Source organism: Arabidopsis lyrata, assembly GCF_000004255.2.
Source record: "Arabidopsis lyrata subsp. lyrata unplaced genomic scaffold ARALYscaffold_3, whole genome shotgun sequence".
NCBI classification, from domain to species: domain Eukaryota; kingdom Viridiplantae; phylum Streptophyta; class Magnoliopsida; order Brassicales; family Brassicaceae; genus Arabidopsis; species Arabidopsis lyrata.
This window is the reverse complement of record NW_003302553.1, coordinates 14,791,081-14,813,008: the sequence shown is the minus strand read 5'-3', so window position 1 is coordinate 14,813,008 and position 21,928 is coordinate 14,791,081. Positions and strand designations below refer to the sequence as shown.

Here is a 21,928-nt window from a genome sequence, read left to right as displayed (position 1 = left end):
TCTCACACCTTTTACAGAATATCACAACGAATCCCTCGATGTGCTAAATTTTAGGTAACTGCCAAGGATCCCGAAACAATTTGCCATACGAAGTGTTTTATTTTTGGTGGAGCTTTGATTTTCCAAACATGTGCTTGTAATTTTCTATAATTTGGGCCCCATTCGATCGTTTCTGTCAACCCTTGAGCAAGTCGATATCCTGACTTTACAGTATATTTTCTGGATTTTGTATAATACTAAATAAGCCTATCTGGTTTATAAACTTGACTAATAATTTGAATATCCACCGGATCAAAAAATTCTTGTAAAATTGGAAGGTGCCATTCTTTAGAAACTTGATTAATTAAATGGTTAACCATTAGGCTTGGAAGTAACAAATTCCCTCTTCCATTTGCGGATCGTGGATTAACATCGGGAATCCAAGGATCGCGCTATACCGATATGTTAAAACCCGAACCTAGGGACCATCTTGCACCCATTTCAACAAGTCTTTTGGTCGAAAAAATACTCTTCCATCCAAACGATGGAGAGTTTGGCTTTTTAGCAATTAAAGGATGAACATTCCTGAAATATCTTCCTCTTACTACTCGAGCTACTAAAGAATTTGGGTATTTGATTAATCTCCAATAGTGTTTAGCCAGCATGACATCATTTAAAAGTATCGAGAGAATGAAAGCTCAAACCTTCTTCTTCTTTATCCCTGCACATTTTCTCCCATGCTATCCAATGGATTCCACGGTCTTTCCCATTGGAACTCCAACAATAATTAGAAATAGCACTTGTTAAATTAGATGTTAACTCTTGGGGAAGTTTAAAACAAGACATAACATAGGTTGGGAGAGCCAAGTCAACAGACTTGATCATTGTCTCTTTCCTACCTTTTGAGAGATATTTAGCTGACCAACCATTAATCCGTTCATTAAGACGTTCCCAAACGTAATTAAAGATTTTACTTTTTGAGCCCCCTAGGCTCTCTGGTATACTCAAATAAGTACCCATTCCACCTTCCTTAGTAATACCAAAGAAATTTTTTAGTTCCTCTTTTTTTGGTTTGCAACATGCTTACCAAATAAGACCGAAGCTTTATTAAAATTTATTTATTGCCCTGAAGCTTTACCATAATTTTCAATAATATCCATCACCGTTTTACACTGCTCTATATCTACTTTACAGAAAAAGAGACTATCATCCGCAAAGAGCAAATGTGATATTGGAGGACTTCTTTTTGCTATTTTAATTCGGGTCAACTTCTTTTCTCATTCTGCTTTTTTATTTTTAGCAATCAGGACCTCCGTACATAAAATAAATAAGTAAGGCGATAGGGGATCACCCTGCCGCAAGCCTCTTTTGGGAATTATATTCCCTCTAGGTTCTTCTTTCAATAAAACCTGATACAAATAGCATTTTGTATTGCATATTATGCATAATTAATCTATATTTTAAAATAATTAAAATACTATATTTTCTAAAATTAAAACATATTTTTATATAATTTTAGTTAAGCTTACAAAAATAAAAATTAAAAATGACAATTTCGACCGGTAATCGGTGCAACGCACGGGTCCATATCTAGTATACATATAATCTTCTTTTTCTAATTTAGTTATCTATATATAACAATATTTGAGAAGTGTTTTTGCTGATGTGTCGGACTCTCGGCTCTTGTTGAGTCCTTGATTTTACGTAATTACTTAAATACCCTCTATTAAATCAAGTCGAATATCAACTAATGTTCAATTACATAAATAACCCTAATAAGTGAATATTTGATATAATTTACATTTTTTAAAATTAATAATATTCGTAAACACGAAAAAATAAGAAAACCTAAAAAAAATGGATCGATTGTAATTTACGTACCAATTTAGAAGATGTTCATCGTACCTCATCATCATGTTCTTCGTCGCATGTAAACTTTTTAATATACATACCAGACTTGAAAACCTAAAATATAGCATATAACCAGAGAGAATCGATAATTTAGTGATAAAACATCATCTTTTGATCGAATCTGACATGATGGAAAGACGACTCTTAATTAATATCTTGTCCATGCCAAGTCTTCAAACCATCATATTGAATTATTGATGCTATCCTGCACCATAGAGTTCAAGCTAATAAAAGAGGGTGTTCTTTAAAATTACCTTGAATTATCTGATTGGATCATGTACGAATAATGAATATAGACTCGATGAAAGTGTATTAACCTCCATTGATCGTAATGAAAAACGTGGGATTTCGTAGAAGGAGACGGAGAATGGTCGTGTGTCTTCCTTTTTTTTTTCTTTTTTTTTTTCGTTTTGTTTTCCGTTTTTTTTTGTTTTTTTCTTTCTTTCCCAACCAATCGTTTGTGATAATTATGAGTTAAAAATTAAATTTTCCTTTTTTGATAAGTAGATATTGGCAAAAAATATCAAAACAATCCTACGTATATTCTTTAAATCTGATTCATATCTCTAATAAAATTTTATTTTTTAAATATTTTATGTCGATAATGACGGAAAATCTAAACAAATGTAAGATATAGTAGTAAATCTAAATCGTTATGTTATTATTCCATCTTTATCTTAAAATAAAATGAAACGTTACTTAAAATTAATATGTATAATATTGAATAAGACAATTTTAAATTATTAATTGTTATGATATAGATTCGCTTCTTAAAAAATATATAAATCTTCCTTTTTTTTGTTGTAGATATTACACCGCCTCTTAATTTTATATAAATACCTGGATTGGTAGTCACCTTTAGATCACAACTAACCCCTGTTTTTTTTTCTTCTGTAATTTATTTATGGCTCGATTTTTATAAAAATATTAATGTTGTTTACATTACGTATGATTGCAGGATGAATTTGCATACACAAGTAGGTTTGTAGAGAGAAAGACGTGAAATATTACGGCTCACAATCGGTCTGATTTCAAAGTAGACCACTCAGGTACGGTGGCACCGGCGATGATGGTTTGCGGTCGGATTCATTACTTGGATGGACCGCCCCAAAAAACGTGACCAACATCAACGGTAACGGATGGACCGCCCCAGAAAACGTGACCAGCATCAACGGTAACGTTAATGGCACTCTTTGTCTTCTTTAAGATTAGTGTCTGATTAGGGTTTATGTGTGAATTGAAAGTTTTTGTTTTTTTAATGTGGTGTTTGTAGCTTGGATGTAGCGGTTAGGATTGCAAAACGGTGGTGGAAGTGAATCGTATCCCGAACGACCGATTATATATATATTACTTAAGAACGGTGTCTGCGGGTACGGGTCGAGACCCACAAAACTCGAGTTGGTAATCAACCCTCTCTTTCTCTCTGGCTTTGATAAAGTGTCTGTCTTTCTTTTTGTCTTCTTCCTATGTGTTTTTATTTTATTTTGATATCGCTGAAACAGAATATATGATTTCATTTGTTCGGAAGCTCTCACTGATATTTTTTTTTCTCTGCTTTAGAACGTCTAAAAAGCAATCGTTTTGGAATTGGTTTCACTTTGGTGATTTGAGGAGTGTTTGAGTAAGAAGATTGATTCTTAATATTATGTTTTTCCGTGGCAATAGGTATATGCCAATGATGGAGCTTGGTGTGTCGAGTAACATGTTTGATATCAAGAAGAACGCTTTGAAGAAGCTGTCTAAGCAACAGGTGAAAAGTTGCATTTCAATACTCTCTTCGTCTTTCGTTTCATTCTCATGCGTTCAATCTCTTTCGTTTTAACTCACAAACTAAGTCTTTCTATGTTCAGAGTGCTTATCGAATCAAGCTTTTATCGTCGTACAAGGAAATGGTGAGTGTAACAATGCTAAATCTTGTAAATTTGGGAAATTTATTCTCTTGTAATTTGGAATCTATAAAGAAAACTTTAGAAAAATGCAGGTAGCTGTTGTTGTTGAGATGGTAAATGCAAGCAGATCTCTGAGATGTTATACCAAGCTAGGTACCGAGTCACTTGTACAGTTCTCTTGCTCTAAGGAAGATTCAAGTGATGCTGGAGATTGTGGTGGCATCCCTGTATTTAATTTTTGGAATGTCTCTACATTTGGTAAGACCCAAAAACAAAAGTTCAATAGTTGATTCTCATGTGTGGTCTCTAAGGTTTGGTACTTGCCATATTGATATGATCACAAAGAAGATGGCTGAGGAGTTTGTGGAGATGTTCATACGCGAAGTAATGATAAAGGTACTGTCTATTCCTAAGTCCTGCATATATCTTGGACTCTAGATCAACTTTTGATCATTTTCTGAAAATTAACAGGGATTGCTCATAATGGAACTGATCTCTTTAAGCACTGAAGTTCCCTCAACCCATCAACAACAGTTGGTCAGATGAGCTTTAACATGGGGACAAGTTTATTTTTACATATTTATTTTAATATCCAGTTTATATATTATGGACCTTTGTTGCAACGTAATGATTAGGTTTTTGTTTGTGGATTATTGTTTGATCCATTAAAGTACAGGTTTGATTATTAGTTTAGCTCACTAATCATTATTGTGAACAATAAGGTCGGATTGTTTTATGGTTCTTGAATTAGTTTACATTTTTGACGTAACATTCTCTCTATTTCCAAATTCAAAATGAAAGAATAAGAGTGTTTCTTTGAATTTGAAAAAATGTTATTCATTTTTTCATATTTGAAAGTGCACTTTTTAAAATTATAATGATATTTTGACTTTTACTATTTTGAAAAGCATTCAAAATACACCCTAATTCGTTTTCAGCTTATTGTTTGAAAAACTTAACAACATATATTTTTAATACATATTGTTTGTTTTTAGTATTATAATGAAAAGTAAACCGTATGTGTGCTGAAAGTTGCAGGAATGCGGAGTCGTTTTGTGTTAAGGATCACAAAAATTTATAGTTATTAAGCACATTTTGCACTTTTGCAACGGAGTCTCGGAATCTCAAGTGCAAAATGTGTGATCCTTGCCAGCAAAAAAATACCACATCCTCCAAAACTCTAGACATGTAGGGTTGAACAGAACCTGATTGCATATACGTGCAGTAGTTCTCCTTAAGACACCTAATCAAACCAAAATAACATATTTAAAACAAACATTTGAAAATTACACAACATATACACAATTACATATTAATATATGTAGGTCAACACCTTGAGAATACTCTAATTTTGCGAATCAAATCACACAGACGATGATATGACCACTACATTTTTCTAACGATAAGCCAAAATTTATAGAAGACGAATTAATTTTTAATGATTAATGACAAAACTACCTCGAAACAAAAGAACACGTCTGGTTTATTATCCTGCTTCCTGAAAGAATTTCAAAATTCAATTATAACAGTTTATATTCTTTAAACTAATATTTTTCATAGATAAAGCATAGATAAAACCAAATTCCGCACATGGGGAGAGCTTACAGAGGAGCAGGAGGTGATCCCGAGACTCCGTTGCAAAAATGCAAAGAAAACACTCATCAGATTGAATTTATTCCCAAGAAGCCTGTCTTTGATGAATGGACAATTATTTAAGTGTCTCAAGAGAGGAAGAGCGTCAAGTCCAAGAAAGTAGCTTAGCCCAAGAGCAAAACAACTTTTGTCGAGAATAAAGCCTAGAAAAAAACAAATTTCACTCCTCGGAAGCGCTTACAGAGGAACATGAGATGATTTCGAGACTCCATTGCAAAAGTGCATAGACAACATTCATCAGATTGAATTTATCCCCACGAAACCAGTTTTTAACGAGTGGTCTATTTTTTAAGTGACTAACCCACATATTAAAAACATGCTTAAACACATCACCTTTGAACCAAACTAAGGCAATGTGGAGAAAAAATCATGACACACAACATCAACCAAAATCCAGTTTTTTATTGCATTTTTTTATGCAACTATCATTATTTTAATAATATATCTATTGTTTAAATATATCATTTTTCTCATTTATGTTTCTATTATATATATTATGATTAAACACTATTAATTGTTCATTACTAATAATGGTATTAAAATCCCTACAACCCCGCGCCGGGCGCGGGGACCGCTCCTAGTTCTTTTATTATAGTAAAAGTAGATAAATTCATGAGTTAATATGCGTATCTCAATAAATCCATTTTTTGTTTCGTTTTTTTGGGTTAAGTTGATGTATAATGTTGGATGATAAAGAATAAAAAAAACTTGAAGTATTTTACCATCTCATAATTAGTGATTCTTTACTCCATTATATAACTAATTATTCCCTAAAACTTTTGTGATATTATTGAGAACATTGTACCAGGGAGCGTTTTAGTGTTGTTCACGACAAACTTTATTCTATTTATCATGTGTCATTCTTACGCTCCGAATGGTAGCACGCGTTAGTAAAATTGAGTTGTAGTAGATGTTGCAATTTGATGTAATTTGCTGTAAAAATTATGTGGTAAAAACTGCAGTTTGATGTCTTAATTTGCTTTAGAAATATGAGTTGAGATTTTTCTTAAAACAACTGACTCGTAACATTTATGATGTACCAGTTGCAGTATATATTATAAAATAAATAAAATAAAAATTATTAATAAGAATGACATTTTAAAAAAATTAATAAGTAAAATAGATTAAATAAATGGTAATAATTAAAAAATCATGACATAATACTAAAAAAAAAAACTAACGACGTACATTCCATAACATATTTGCAATCTCATCTCGTATGTTATTCATATATTGGCCATCAGTTGTTGCCTCTTCTTCCTCAAGTCGATTAAGTTCTTCATCTGCAAATCATCGCCCACAATTATCTCGAACAGTGATATTTTCTTCTTCAAAATCAGCATCTAGAATTCTATAAAGCCTAATAAAATTGTGGAGAACCATAGTAGCATGCACAATTCTGTTCTGAGTCTTGACATCATAACGAGACAAATTGTCTAATATCCTCCATTTTTTTTCCAAACTCCTAATGTTCTTTCAAACACATAACGCAGTGATGTATGCCACCTATTGAACAATTACTTTTTGTTTCTCGGAGCACCAGCATAAAATTCTGAAAGATGATATCTGATATTTTCTCTACTGTTTCCTCTATATGGAGCTAGAAATCCTCACTTGTTTGCATAACCAGAATCAACAAGATAATATTTACCTATAGGAGGTTTGTGAAATATAGGATCTCCATCCTTTGCGTACTGTAACACCAATGAATCATGTGTGGAACCAGCTGCGCCTAGCCATGCATACTTGAAGATCATGTTTAAATCGCATATGGCTATTATATTTAGGCTTGTTTGTCCATGCCTATCCCAATACCCAACTGCATCACTACCTCCGACCATTACCTTGACATGCGTTCCATCAAGTGCTCCAACAAATTCGCTGAAGAAAGGCCAATATCTTGAATCTTCTTGTAACTTACGTGGATAATGCTTGAGTGATGCCGGTGTTGGAGTTTTTAAATACTAACATGCAAGACTCTCCACTGCATCCAATACAACATGAAACTTTCGATAGATAGTTTCTTGGGAACAACCAAAAGACAACCCAACATACCGTTGAGTATCATTATGGGAGCATGTAACGAGAAATATAGCCACCATCTCATCAATACTGATATGATCAGTACTACATAAGTTGTAACGTTGCTCCAGTGGTGTGCATAGGTTCTTGAATGCTTCTGGATGCATCCTTAACATGTTCATACAATGTACCGGGTTATTATGAATCTGATTTTCAAGGTTACGCCAACCCAATCCTCGTTCGGTCGCCATTGGTTGTTTAGAAAAATAACGCTTGTAATACTCCATCAAAGGCTGCACTATCATATTTATATACTCTTCGTCTTCTAGATTGTACAGCTCTAGCAACTCGTCTTGTGTAAGATTTTTTAAACCTCGAGAATACAACTCGTTTAAGCGTATGACCAATAAATACAAGAGAATAAAACAAGAAAAGGGGATTAGAACATACTTTATTATTCATAACACATGTAAAACGTAAAGCAAAAACAAAACTAATTTATTAGCTTTGAGGAAGGAAAAACAATCAAAAACTAAATTTAAAACCCATAGAAAAAAAAAGAAAGAAAAATTATTGAAATATTTTTAATCTTCTAGATTAATCTTTGTTTGACTTGATTCTCCATCACAACCCGTTTTTCTGGTTCCACGTTCATATCTTATTTCTTTAAACAATGACATGAGCTCTGCATGAGATGCATTGAATTCTTCGTGAGTCTCCATGTTTGTGTTACTGATGTTTTGCTCTAGGTTGACGACACTTGGAAGACCACTTTTGCAACTCTGCAATTTATTGAGACGATCTCCAATGAAATATGAATGGCGATCATATCCCGTATAACCCTCCAAAAATGTGATCTTTTTGTGATCATTTTCACAAGAGACCATCATTTCTCGGGCAAACAGGTCCTCCTTTAGTACTTTGATACAAGCCCACCAAAAATCGGTCCACCTTATCAGACCTTGAATTGATTGCAAGACTCCATATGCCTCTTTATAAGGTGTAGCTTCATTCTTGATCTCTACGCTCTCTTGCTTCTGCCACTTGATCACGACGAAATTCCATCATTTCTTTGAAGTGTACACTTATCTCTGCTTCAAAAGCATTTCTTCTTCGTGGTATGTCATCTTAGTTTTGAGCTTTAAAAATCGAGAACTCATTTGTCAAAAAACCCAAAAAAATATATTAATTAAACTCAAACCAAAAGATACTACACAAACTTAAATAATTTAAACTATAGGAAAACCATAAATTACCTTTTCACGGTCATTCCACCAGTCAGAATCCATGGTAATGGCGGAGCCAAATATTTGGTCTATAGGGGTCATTTATATTTAATAATATATTTATATTAAAATTATATATGTAAAGTATAATAAAAATTATTGTTTAAATTGTGTAGAGAACATTTTATTACCTAGAACAAAAATAAATATATTTTTAATATAAATTTATGTTATACTATTTAAAATTCTTCAACTTTTAATCAAAGATACATGTAATCCATATTTTTATTTTTATTTTAGTTATGTGAACTACTTTTCTCAAAATATATTTTTATCTAATCTATAGTATATTGTGGAGAGTAATTAGGTGTTATATTCGGTAAGAATTTTGAAAAGAAGGTAAGAAAATAAATAAAACAGGATATTTTATTAGAAAAAATAAATCAATATGTAAGAAAATGTTAGATATTTATAGTCTCTTCTTAAAAAAAACACAAAACAAAAATGAAAATGGAACTAATGTTAAATAAGAAAAATGAATATGAATGGGGTCAAAGGTAGGAGATGATCATATGGCATAGGGGTCAACATGAAAAATTTATACCAAAACAACTAATATTATTAAGTAAAATACCTTATAATTAAGAATTTTTAAATGTCATGGGGGTCAATTGACCCCCCTCCCTATACATTGGCTCCGCCTTTGCAAACCTGTGCTGTGATCAACGTGCATTCCAGTGAAATTTATCAGCCTCTTATAAGAAGTCCACTTATTTCTCAAGGTGTCGTATTTGCTCTTGAAAGAATCCCAAGGAAGACTTATACCAGTTGTTTCCAAAAACTTTTCACAAATCCGGTCTCGTCTCATTTCTTTCGGCATCTTTTGCTTGTATTTAATTTTAGCCAACTCAACATCAAGAAGCTCCAAGTATATTCCGATATACTCATCGTCCCATGTAATTAATTTCTATAAAATACATTAATAAAATACTAAACACCCAAAGTTATATTGTACTCTTCAATTTATCTAGCATCTCATGATGTTTTTTAGATTGCAATTATCTTTGTATCCAGACGAGTTTGAATGAATGTATCCACGATTTTTGACTACATGTTCTGAAAACGTTAGAAAATCTATATATACATTTTTGGATGACTTTTAGCAAATAAATCCTGGGGTTGTGAAGTATTTACAAAGAATGCCATTGGTTGGGTGGGTTTTTTTGCTCCCAATTGACCCGAAATTGTGGCAATCGGATCTTTGCCAAAAACAAAAATTTTAAACGACATTAATTATTCAGTTACCAAAATCTCGCATTAAACCTATATGGGGTCACTTTGTTACCGCATATCTTCCTCAAATCTTCCTCGAATCTTCACTTAAGCCTTCTGTTTCCCTTATGGATAGATCAATCTTTTATGGTAAGATTTTTCGTGATAAGGAGAGTAACAATGAAGCCTTTTAGGGTGACGATCAAATTTCCATCTGGCACTGCACTATTTGAATAGCACCCAATTTCAAGATTCATACTTTTTAACTGTATCAAACAATGTCTAAAGCTTTAGCCTTTATCCAATTAAGAGTAATGGGTCCTCACAGTGCACAAGCGAAGAAGACGATGAATAACGTAGTGTAATTCCTAGCGAATCGTTTGATTTACTCATGAACTCTAATTCTCGCTTGCTGAGAAGACGTTGGAAACGAATAAGAGTCACAATTGCCAAAGAAACCGGTGGTCCACGGTGGCGTATCTCCGGAAAAATCATCGGAGAGCTTGGAGAAAGGGTTAATTGTAAGAAGAGAAGAGACAGTGACGCGTCGAGACAAAAGAGAAGCGAAGAAACCACCGGTAATGGATGTTCATCGTCAGACGCCGCAGAAGTTGCGGCAGCTGAGGATGAAACGGAGGCGGAGGAGGAAGCGGCGGCGGCTGCAGCAGAGGTGCGGTGATCGAGGAGCTCGAGGTAGCTGGAATCTCGGAGCCAAGATTCGAAAGCAGGATCGAGGACGCTTAGAGAGAGAGGATTAGGAGAGAAAGCGATTGTTGTTGTTGTCGCCGCGATTATCCGTGCCAAACCAGTGACGATCTCCATCGTTTAGTCTCCTCGGCCAAATGGGTTTTATTACTAATATGGGCTTCTTACATTGGTTGGATTTTATTCGTATGGGATCTCTAAATATTTGGGCCAATAAAATTTTTTGCAACGCTTAGCAAAGTTTCGAGATCTCTAAATTATGAGATGTTGTGATCTGTGGAACCCGTTATAAAATACAATAAATATGCAATTTTTGGTGTTGGATATTCATAGTAAATTAAGATATGTTTTTAGTAATATAAATAATTTAAAATCTAATAGATATAAAATAAAACTTAACTAACAATATACACATATTTAGACATAATAACGAATAACATTCTTATACATTTAACAAACTATAATACTTTTTATTAAAAATATTCCAAATATATTTAACTGCGACAATCTTAATAAATTTCAAAGCAACTCAATCTATATCCTATAATATTTACAAAAGCATAAATATTAAAATAATATATTTCATAAAAAAAATAGCCCCGCGGTGTACCGCGGGTGAATTTCTAGTGTATTATTATTTTAGAATTTATTTTCTAAAATAATATAGATTTCAAATTCTGGAATTTTTAGAATTCCTAAATATAGAAAGTGAATATTTCAAAAAGGAAACTGAATATTTATTAAATATTACGTTTTTATTGTTTAGATTACGATCTGAGGATGTTTAGAATACGTATTCTTAATTTTTCAGATGAAAAAAAAATAGAAATCGTAAAACCCAAACAAGTTAATTTTAGTAAACCGGAAAATTATGATGAAAGATAAATAAGTGTTGTATACCGATTAGTCTTAACGATATAAACATATGGTTGTCAAGTTTCCCACCAATATACACGTGAGCTAGAATTAAACGAATTATAAGATTGAGTTCTCAGTTCTATACACGATTATACACCAATACTAGAATTTAACCCGCGGTATACCGCGGGGCTATATTTTTTTAAAAAATGTAATGTTATTTTATAAAAGATTAACTGAAGATATATCATATTATTTGTATTTTTAAATGTAGATATCTATCTATCAATTTTTGAAGTATAGATACGAAAACATACATTTTTTTTAAGTAACGATGTATGGTGGATTTTAAAATTTTGAATATTTTACTCTGCAGTATACCGTGGGTCGGTTTTTTTTATAACTAAAAATTTTAAATTTAAGTTGGATTTATTTTGTTAATATTGTTTCTTTTGTTTTGTGTTTAAGATTGTATAATTGTATTTTGATTGTTAATTTTAGGATTTCATCCGTGATATACCGTTATTTATTAATATCGACCCAAACCTGTCATCCCATATAAACCCGTCTATATTATCTCGTTAGCTAAATTATTAGTATTATAAAATCCAAGAAAATAAATTATTATTGTTATAAAATCTAATAATTTTAGGATCTCACCCGTAGTATACCGTTCTTTGAACGATTTTAAATTTATACTACTAATATATATTTTAAATTTATCATATAAAGTAGATGATTTCAAGTTTTTGTGTTTTTTTATTTATTTAAATAAAGCAACGGCTTAAATGATGATAGATATAGTTATTTTTCCTGTATGTGTATTTGATTTTTCAATGTGAATATTTTGATTATTATAAATTAGTATTTTTATTGCTATGCAAAATGTTAATATAAATATCTGCTATAAATTGTTTTGAAGATATATATGGAAAGATTGTGTAGAGATTTTTAGAAACAAATTAGGCAAGATATTGTTTGGTTAATATCTTTTATTTAAATTTTGTAAAAGTAATAATAAATGCCAATGGTATTCTTTGTAAATATTGCCCAACCCAGGATTTATTTGCTAAAAGTGTTCCAAAAATGTATATATAGATACACGTGATTGTGTTCTACGAACAAAAAAAAAAAAGAAAAACAAAGGTTTTAACTCTTTATGGGCTGGTTTGGTATAAGTCAAACACGAATTATGGTTTGGTATAAGTCAAACACGAATTATGGCTTGGAGCAAGAACATAACACGGTTGGAGGTTGAGGTTGACTCGGAGTTGGTGGTGGGTTTTTTGAACAAGGGGATTAGTGAGGCTCACCCCTTGTCTTTTCTGGTACGCGTGTGCCATAGCTTTTTATCTAGGGACTGGATAGTTCGAATTTCGCATGTTTATAGGAAAGCTAACCGTCTAGCCGACGGGTTAGCCAACTATGCCTTTGATTTATCTTTAGGTTTTCATTTGTTGGAGTCTCTTCCAACTGTTGTTGAGTCGATTGTAAGGGATGATGACGGCGGAACTGCGTTTCCAAGGCATATCCGAACTTAATTCTTTTCTTTAGTTTCTGAATAAATTACGGGGAGACTTTGTCTCCCCGGGCTACACCAAAAAAAAAAAACAGGAATTATGGTTTGGTAAAAACAAAGGTTTTATGGTTTGGTTTTATCTGAATTATGTAAATAACTTTTTTTTTTTTGTCGTCTTGGTATAAAATCAATGTAGATGTTTGCAAAACAGAGAGAAAACAAAAACAGAGCAAATTAAAAAGAAAAAACAGAGAAAACAGAGCTAGAGAAAACAATCAACGCCGACCTCGCCGCTCGTCCTCAATCCTGTTGTGGAGCCAAGCCGGACCACCACGTGCTAAGTAAGATGTAAAGCGTCCATCTCGAGTAACACTACAAGCAATCTCCCTAGCCAAAGCATTGGCTTTCGGTGAAGAGAGGTGAAAACTAACCTCCCGCATCACCCGTATTACTTGTTGTATCTTTAAAAGCTGAGAACGGTATTTAGGGTAAACTTCTGGTCTGCGTAAAGCATCAATAGCCGCACCACAATCGGACCAAAGTTCACACGATACGATATGGATATCTCTTAAACCACGAAGACACCAAAGTATACCATGAAGCTCCGCAGCGAGACGATTAAACATCGGTAGAAAAGCATCCCGTGTATGAAAAATGGCATCCCCCGCATGATTCCGTGCAATCCAAGCTCCTCCAACATGGCATGAGTCCTTGATCCAAGAAGTATGGATGTTGCATTTAATTTTCCCAAATGCAGGTTTAGTCCATAACTTCTCACCCACCATTTGTCTCTGATTTCTTAGAACAGTGCCTTGTTGAGAGAGAATATTTTGCTGTAACCACTCTTTTGTATCTGCCAACGCTGTTGCAACAACAAAATATGGAGAGTTAGTATTCGCCGCATATAGAGTAGAGTTCCTTGCCTTCCAAATCCCCCATAATAACCAAGGAATAGCCTCTCGCCACTCTTTATCTACATCTTGCTTCTCCATTAGATTCAAAAGATGATCAACCCGTTCAGCAATGGAGATAGGTGATCCGTGTGACCACAAAGGCAAGCCCGTGATACTCCAGACATTATGAGCCAAATGACAATCAAACAAAACATGAGATATTGTTTCATTTGATCCATTACAGAGCTGACACACTGGATTAATATTAAGACCGTGTCGCCTTAAGCAAACAGCAACCGCAAGGGCACCCGATAAAACTCGCCATAAGAAGATTCTTATCTTTGGAGATGTAGAAACCTTCCATACCCTTTCTTTAGTTTTGTTAGCGGCTTGCAAATCTGCAGGGATGACCTCCATTAGATCAGCTTCCCTCGTGAGCACCCAATTACCACTCTTCACAGAATAGTTGCCATCTTTTGTGTAGGCCCACACACTTTTATCGGCTACACTAACTTCAGGTGGAAAGAATCTAATGTGGGTAACATCACAAGGAGGAACGAGTTCATTAAGCTTCAGAACATTCCATTCTCCATGTGCTGTTATTAAAGATGACACCTTAAGGTTTAAATCCATCATTAGCTCCTTGTTAATCGGTCTCCTTGGGAATGTATCTAAAATCCATTTATCAACCCAAACATTGGTATTTTGACCATCCCCTATAGTCTTCATGAGACCTCTTTCCAGCAGTTCTCTACCAAATAAAATGCTACGCCATGCATAAGAAGGTCTATACCCAATTTTCGCATCTAGGAAGCTTTTATTTGCATAGTACTTAGCCTTGTACACTCTGGAAATAAGAGACTGCGGATCATCAAGAAGACGCCAAGCTTGTTTCGCAAGAAGGGCTTGATTAAAACGTCTAGTATCCCTAAAACCCAAGCCACCTTTTGCCTTAGACTTACAAATTTTATCCCAGGAAACCCAATGCATCTTATGCTTGTCTTCACTTGCATTCCACCAAAAACTTGACATAGCACTCTTAAGTTTTTGACATTGGAATTTAGTCAATCTAAAACAGGACATAGCATAAACCGGTAATGCCAATGCCACAGATTTTATGAGCACTTCCTTTCCTCCCAGGGATAACGTTTTCTCATACCAACCACTTAATCTTGATTTCAAATGATCGCTTATGTAACCAAGAAGTGCACTTTTAGATCCACTAAAACACTCCGGGAGACCTTAATATTTTCCGGTACCACCCTCTTGATCAATACCAGTAAATTCCTTAATTAGCTGCTTCATGTATGGATCAAGTTTCCTCCCAAAAGTAATTGCAGACTTTGTAAAATTTATCATTTGTCCTGACGCTTTTTCGTAGAGAAGGAGGCAGCGTTTAAGCTCGGAGCACTCTCGGAATGTGGCTCTACACGAGAACAAGCTGTCGTCCGCAAACAAAAGATGTTGTATTGTAGGACAAGCCGGTGTTAATCGCAGCCCGGTTAACAGGTCCTCCATTTCCGACTTATTCATTATATGTACAAAAGCTTCAGCACATAAGATGAAAAGAAAAGGAGAAAGCGGATCGCCTTGACGTATGCCTCTCTCCGGTTTGATGAAACCATAAGATGAACCATTAAGAAGAACCGAATAAGAGACCGATCTAACGCAACTCATTATCCATTGGACCCAACGAATGTTGAAACCAAGCTTGATAAGCAACTCCTCTAAAAAATTCCATTCCACTCTATCATAAGCCTTTGACATGTCGGTTTTGATGGCTATGAAGTCCTCATCGCAATGCGGATTTGTTCTCAAAGCATGGACCATTTCGTGGGCAAGAAGAATATTATCGGAGATGAGTCTCCCGGCGACAAAAGCTCATTGAGTTGCCGATATGATATTAGGCAGAAACAATTTAAGTCTCGCACATAAGATCTTCGAAACAATCTTATAAATTACCGAACACAAACTTATAGGCCGTAAATCAGTCATTCGGGAAGGATTAACCTTTTTTGGAAGCAAGCAAATCTGTGTAAAATTCCACTCCGATGGTAGAATACCAGATTGAAAAAATCGTTGAACCTCAACAATGACTTGTGGTCCAACAATGTCCCAATATGTTTGATAAAAATGAGCTGACATACCATCTGCCCCGGGCGTGCTGTCGCCACGAATACTAAAAACCGCTTTCTTAATTTCCTCACTTGTAACCGGCTTAGTCAGTTCCGTATTCATACTCTCTGTAACCCTTGGTAACATCCCTTCTAAAGCTTCAGAAATAAGAGAAGGATTAGAACTTGTGAACATCTTCCGGAAATACTCCACCGCAATCTCTCCTTTCGAACCTTCAGCAAACTGTTCAGCCTCATTATCATCAAAAAGAGAAAGGATCCGATTCTGAACTCTTCGTCTTTGAACAGAGCCATGAAAGAATTTAGTGTTCCGGTCACCTTCACTTAACAACTTTTCTTTACTTCGAAGTTTCCAATACTGTTCTTCTTCTCTATACGCTTCCGCTAAGTCCCATTTAAGAGAACGCATCAAGCCATGGTGAGGATGTACCTTCATTCCTTCATTATCCAACTGATTACGCAAATACTTTATACGTATTTTTGAATTTTGTGTAGAGCTGCGTTTCCACTGTGATAAAAGCTTTCGACACTCAGAAATACGACGAAGTATATCCGATTGACCTGTATTGCCTTCTTTACTCCAGCCTTCTCTGATGATATTTAAAAGCTCTGGTTTCACCGTCCACCTCTTATCAAACATAAACCTACCTGTTCTGGTTATCTTTTCACTAACAAACCGGAGGAATAAAGGCCTATGGTCTGAACCAACGCGTTCTAAGAACTCTGCTTGAACCCGTGGAAAGAGGTGAAACCATGCTTCATTCCCAAGTGCACGATCTAAACAACATTGTATCCATTGATTATTACGTTCTCCAGCCCAAGAGAATTTATTTCCAATGCTTGGGACCTCCCGTAGACGACAATCACTTATCATATTCCTAAAAGGAAAGAAAGATGATTCCGCCCGTACTGGTCCACCAAGCTTTTCTGTATTATTAAGAATCTCATTTAAGTCTCCCAAAACCAACCAGGGATCATCTCTAAAAACTCCAATATCAATTAATCGATCCCAAATTACTTGTCTTAAATGAGAGGCTGGATCACCATAAACACAAGAAATAAAAAACTGATGAGATCCAAGCTTAACTTTTACATCAATAATCCTTTGATCCGAGCTAATAACCTCAACTTCATAAGCTGACTTCCAGAAAAGTGCTAATCCACCACTTAACCCGATATGATCAACTATATGAGAGTGATCGTAGCCCATCCATTGTTGAATTTTCTTCACGTGAATGCTGGAGTTTTTAGTCTCCAGGAGGAACAAGAAATCCGGAAAATGCTCACGCCGCATTTCCTTCAAGGTAGGAATTGTCAAGGTGCCCCCCAAGCCTTGGCAATTCCAGCTCATAAAACTCATACTTGTTTCGGCGGTTCCTCAACCGGAACCACCTTTTCTTCGTCTCGCTTTGCGAGTTTGATGAGTTAACGGCTTCCTCAGTAGCCTTGCGCTTATACACTATTACTACTTCATTCTGTTGTACCTCCTACGGAGCACCAAGACCAGAAACTTTAGCACGAGCTTGAACTTTTCTCTTCCACTTATTGGGACGTCTCCGGTTCTTTACATTTTTTCCTTTGATCCCGGCTGGACTAACTGTAGAGCCAGTCCGAAAAACCATAGAACCACAAGATTGTTCAGGAGCTGTGACATATGAATTAGAATAAGAGAGACGTGCGGTCTGAAGATCTTTGTGAGCCAAAGATTGTTTTCCATCTGTGATACTTGTCCTTGGTGAGTTAGCAATGTCTTCTGGAGAGTTGTCAGAGTGTTCAAAATCAAACACTAACCCTTTCCCTTTATTGATATCAGTTGTGATTCTTGCAGGAGCCTCCAACTGCAGCAAAGTTTTTTGGCCTTGAATGTCATTCTCAAGTCCCCAAACCGATTTGCGAACCCTATCAATTCGAATCTTCCTCTCCTGTTGATCCACAACCGATAAGTATTGTCTCATCTCATCTAAAAATTCTTTTGCAATTTTTGGTTTCCCCGAAACCAAATCAATACCCACATCATCATCCGATAAAACTCCAAACAGAGGATCATCTTTGCTTATCTTTGGAATTAGACGACTCGAGATGATACTTGCAGCTTTTATCCCTCCCGTAGCAATTACTTGCCGGTTTGCAGGGTTAAAAGGGCACCGCTCTTTATCATGTGTTAGGCGTAAACACTGGTAACATCTCTTCCTGATACGTTCATACTCAATACCAATGCTAACAATCTCTCCCGTTGGCAGTTGTAGGTCCCTACTGTTCTTCAAAGGCTTATAAATGTCAAAAAGGATTCGCACTCTGACATAACCTCTGCTTCTTGGTTTCGAGGGATCAAACGCCACATTTGTTACTTGACCAATATGTTCTGCAAAATCTTTGATTGTTTCTTCCATATTATAATTCACCGGGATGTTCCTTAATCTGATCCAAATCGGAATGATCTTAAGATAGTCTTCTAGCGGATTCTCAGTCCATCTCTCCAAGGTCATACTCCAATCATTATAAGTCCAAGATCCAGCTTCGAGAATCGTTAAAAGATCTGATTCCGAGTCAAAGATGAACTGAAATTTGTCGTTTGGTAGCGCAATTCCCCTTGCTCTGCTGCTAACTCTCCACAATCGTGGCATCTCATGTATCATGCTTGACATCTTCTGATTCTCAGGGCACAGAAGCCTTCCGATAATACTGCAGCCATTATGTACGACGGAGCTGTATTTAGGTAAGTTTTTCAAGACAATTGGTTTATCATCATCCAGTGACATCTCCTGTAGAGCTTTATCCAAAGCAAATTCCATATGAAAAACTCGCACAAAACAGAGACCTCCTTTGAAGTTGCTTCAGAACATCGATGGTGAAATTGAGAAGCAATCTACGGCAGAGGCTTTGAAAACTAGGTTAAACTTCTCAAAAATATGGAAAGTTAACAAAGATTACGACGAAAAACAATAAAATCTTTCCCAAATCCGGCGAAAAATGTAAATATTCCCGGTGATCAAAGCCTCTAGATGGACTAGAGGTGCCTAAGCTAATTCTTCGCTTCAAATTTTACTGCCCAGTTCAAAATTCTGTAAATAACTTAGGAAATAAATTTTTAAAAAATTTTGTTAATTACATATTCAAAAATATGGGGGTAAATTTGGATTTTGATTTTTTTAAAAACCTATTTCACCAAACTTTTTATAGAAAAGTATATATGGACATTTATCCATTAAAACATCTTTTATTTCTAATTTTCCCATTATTATATTAGCAATCAAGCAACGAAAACTATGTAACTAATTGTTATAATGACATGTAATAACTAATAAGTAATAACCAATCAACCAAGGTAACTTTAACAACAAGTTAAACAACAAAAAAGAAACACAACTTTTAGAAGACCGATATATTGGGCCTTTCTCCTCAAGTTAGTCTCCACAGTTTGATATTGGCACACAACTTTTAGAAGACCGATATAGTGGGCTCTAACGTATCTTATAACTTTCTCTTATTGAGAGTGATTATTCCCCTCATTGTTTTACCTTAGTACATAAAGCTCTAATTTCCCCTCTGTAAAACCATATCCGCGGATAGATTACTCATGAAACCATTATTACAATTGTCCTATAATCGTATATATGCAATTGTGTAGATAACTTCAATGTAACAATGCCACCATGTAAGTAAATCCGTTTGGAGACCAAAACACCTATATATCCGTTAACCTTGCCTCGTGACCCTATTGCTGATTCACGGACGCCTACACTATTCCTCTAACAAGGCCTAAGTTTGACAAAAAGCTATAGTATTACTTAATATTAGTTTTGATAAATTAAGACAAATGTCCTGAGGGAAAAAAAACAAGGGAAACAATTATAACTAGAAAAATATATATAAATAGTTAGGGTTTCTTGAGGACTTTGCCGGCGATAAGAGCAGCTTCCATGACAATGGAGATGACATCAATCACTTCATCAGCGTCGCATTTGTTACCTTTGAACGTCGGTTGCTTCTTCTGGCTGAAATTGTTCATGCAGTTGATGAACTTCTGACTACACTCTTGGCTTAAATAATCATCTGCTCATCAGAAATAAAACATAAAGTAATCAAAATTGTAACACTTTTATAGAAAATATTAAGTAAAAGTGGGACTAGAGAGTGTGTGTGAATAATTACTATTCTTTGATTGGACACAAGCATCATGTTTCATGCAACAAGAATCAAGACCATCACAAGGTCTCTCCCCAGGACATCCACTGTATAGTAGTCCACAGTACTTCCCATACCTCAGAAATGGAGGCACTGTCCAATTTTACACGTTTTTTTTGTCATGTCTATACATAATTTAATACATATGTGAATTTATTACCAAGCTTAGAGTTAGAGATTGTTCACCTGAACAGAACTCTGATTCACATTTCCGGCTACATTCTTTAGTCTACCAAAACCAAATGACTTATCAGTATAAACCGGATCTAAACCAAAAAAGATATCAAGGATCATGACCGGTTAAGAATTGACTAACCAAGGAAATGGAAGGATGTATGAGCTGAACACCGATGTTAAGTGCCGAGACAGAGACAGAGAAGAAGAAAAGGAAAGAGAAAAGTATGATCGGAGCCGCCATAGTTGAACAGAAAAGCTCGAAAAGTGAGAAGAATATATTGTTGGTTTTGGTGAAAATGAAATGAGTAAGAAGAATAAGGTAGAAGACGTAGAGTCTGTGACTCTGTCTTTTTGTCTTCTTATGTCTCGTGACTCATTTGTTTCGTATGGCTAATAATGTGATTTTCCATATTTCCCCAAACATAAATATCTTGAAGACTTGGGGTCTAAATGGTAACCGAGGAATCCGGCTGAATTTGGCTGAATTGCTGATTCTAGCTGAATTTATTTGTGATTTCTTGCGGAATCTGCTAAATAATTTAAAGTTCAAATGGTAACTGCTGAATCTGGCTGAATTTTTTGAAAAATTAATTAATCAAATAAACTTATAAAAAATTTAATTAGGAAAAAAAATCCAACAAAATTAGTTAAAAACAAAATATTCTGAAAAAATTGTAACTTCTAAACAATAAGGTTGAATTTTGAATCAATTTAAAATTACTATATTAGACATATACTCAAATTACTCAAACATGAATATGATTTCCGTTTTTAAATGAATTAAATTCTCTAATATATCTAAAAGTTCTTAAGATGACAAAAATTATCGGAAGTTTTAAGTTAATATATTTAAAGTTTTATCAAATATTATTAGAGAAATTGTTAAAAATGCCCCTTTTTCAATACCCCTTTTCAAAAATGCCCCCTTTGAGAGTCCATTTTTAAGTTTGCCCTCTTTTAATTTTTAATGACCATTTTACCCTTATTTGAAACAAAATTAGGTCCACAAAATACAAAATATTTTTTGGCAGGAAAAGTGATCTCCCAATTTTCCCGCCAAAACACTTGTAAAAAACCTTTAAAATACCTTGTAAAATTTTCCCGTAAAAATTTTTCCCGCCAAAAAATTTTCCCGCCAAAAAATTTTTTTTGCGGGAAAAGTGATTCCGCAATTTTTTTGGCGAAATTTTTTTGGCGGGAAAATTTTTGGCGGGAAAAATTTACAAGGTATTTTAAAGGTTTTACGAAGTATTTACAAGTGTTTTGTAAGGTTTTACAATGTATTTTAAAAGGTTTTACAAGGTACTTATAAAGTTTTATAAGGAATTTATAACTTGTAAAAAACTTGTAAAACCCTTATAAAAAACTGTGTAAAATCTTATAACTTGTAAACCTTATAAAATAGCTTGTAAAATCTTATAATATCTTATAAATACCTTATAAATACATTGTAAACCTTTTAAATACATTGTAAACCTTATAATACCTTGTAAAAACCTTTAAT

The 21,928-nt window shown here is 34.5% G+C and overlaps 3 protein-coding genes and 1 long non-coding RNA gene across 4 annotated transcripts; all 4 read right to left on the bottom strand.

Moving 5' to 3' along the window:
• Positions 1 to 4,827: 4,827 nt before the first annotated feature.
• Positions 4,828 to 5,589, bottom strand: LOC110230197. Its single transcript, XR_002333330.1, has 2 exons — positions 5,385 to 5,589; positions 4,828 to 5,277 (listed from the first exon to the last, which is right to left on the bottom strand). It is a non-coding gene; the product is annotated as an uncharacterized LOC110230197 (long non-coding RNA).
• A 4,610-nt stretch (positions 5,590 to 10,199) lies between these two features.
• LOC9319810 (PRA1 family protein H) lies at positions 10,200 to 10,774 on the bottom strand. The gene has a single exon (XM_021032102.1). The coding sequence runs from the start codon at positions 10,772 to 10,774 to the stop codon at positions 10,250 to 10,252; it is 525 nt and encodes a 174-aa protein (XP_020887761.1). The 3' UTR covers positions 10,200 to 10,249.
• Positions 10,775 to 13,309: 2,535 nt separating this feature from the next.
• Positions 13,310 to 16,498, bottom strand: LOC110230109. The gene is made up of 2 exons (XM_021032101.1): positions 16,168 to 16,498; positions 13,310 to 14,598 (listed from the first exon to the last, which is right to left on the bottom strand). The coding sequence occupies exons 1-2, from the start codon at positions 16,496 to 16,498 to the stop codon at positions 13,310 to 13,312; spliced, it is 1,620 nt and encodes a 539-aa protein (XP_020887760.1).
• A 3,328-nt stretch (positions 16,499 to 19,826) lies between these two features.
• On the bottom strand, positions 19,827 to 20,836 carry LOC9319809 (phospholipase A2-alpha). The gene is made up of 4 exons (XM_002883696.2): positions 20,564 to 20,836; positions 20,434 to 20,476; positions 20,215 to 20,340; positions 19,827 to 20,115 (listed from the first exon to the last, which is right to left on the bottom strand). The coding sequence occupies exons 1-4, from the start codon at positions 20,663 to 20,665 to the stop codon at positions 19,940 to 19,942; spliced, it is 447 nt and encodes a 148-aa protein (XP_002883742.1). The 5' UTR covers positions 20,666 to 20,836; the 3' UTR covers positions 19,827 to 19,939.
• Between the last annotated feature and the right edge of the window lie 1,092 nt (positions 20,837 to 21,928).

What these genes read in the sequence shown, in the direction of transcription:
- LOC110230109 (XM_021032101.1), bottom strand. Translation starts at nt 16,498, where the DNA reads ATGAAGGTACATCCTCACCATGGCTTGATGCGTTCTCTTAAATGGGAC. An exon ending in GTTACCAAGGGTTACAGAGA is followed by an intron (nt 14,599 to 16,167) that starts GTATGAATACGG and finishes AATGGATTTTAG; the next exon opens with ATACATTCCCAAGGAGACCG.
- LOC9319809 (XM_002883696.2), bottom strand. Translation starts at nt 20,665, where the DNA reads ATGGCGGCTCCGATCATACTTTTCTCTTTCCTTTTCTTCTTCTCTGTC. An exon ending in TGAATCAGAGTTCTGTTCAG is followed by an intron (nt 20,341 to 20,433) that starts GTGAACAATCTC and finishes AAAATTGGACAG; the next exon opens with TGCCTCCATTTCTGAGGTAT. An exon ending in TTGTGTCCAATCAAAGAATA is followed by an intron (nt 20,116 to 20,214) that starts GTAATTATTCAC and finishes TCTGATGAGCAG; the next exon opens with ATGATTATTTAAGCCAAGAG.
- LOC9319810 (XM_021032102.1), bottom strand. Translation starts at nt 10,774, where the DNA reads ATGGAGATCGTCACTGGTTTGGCACGGATAATCGCGGCGACAACAACA.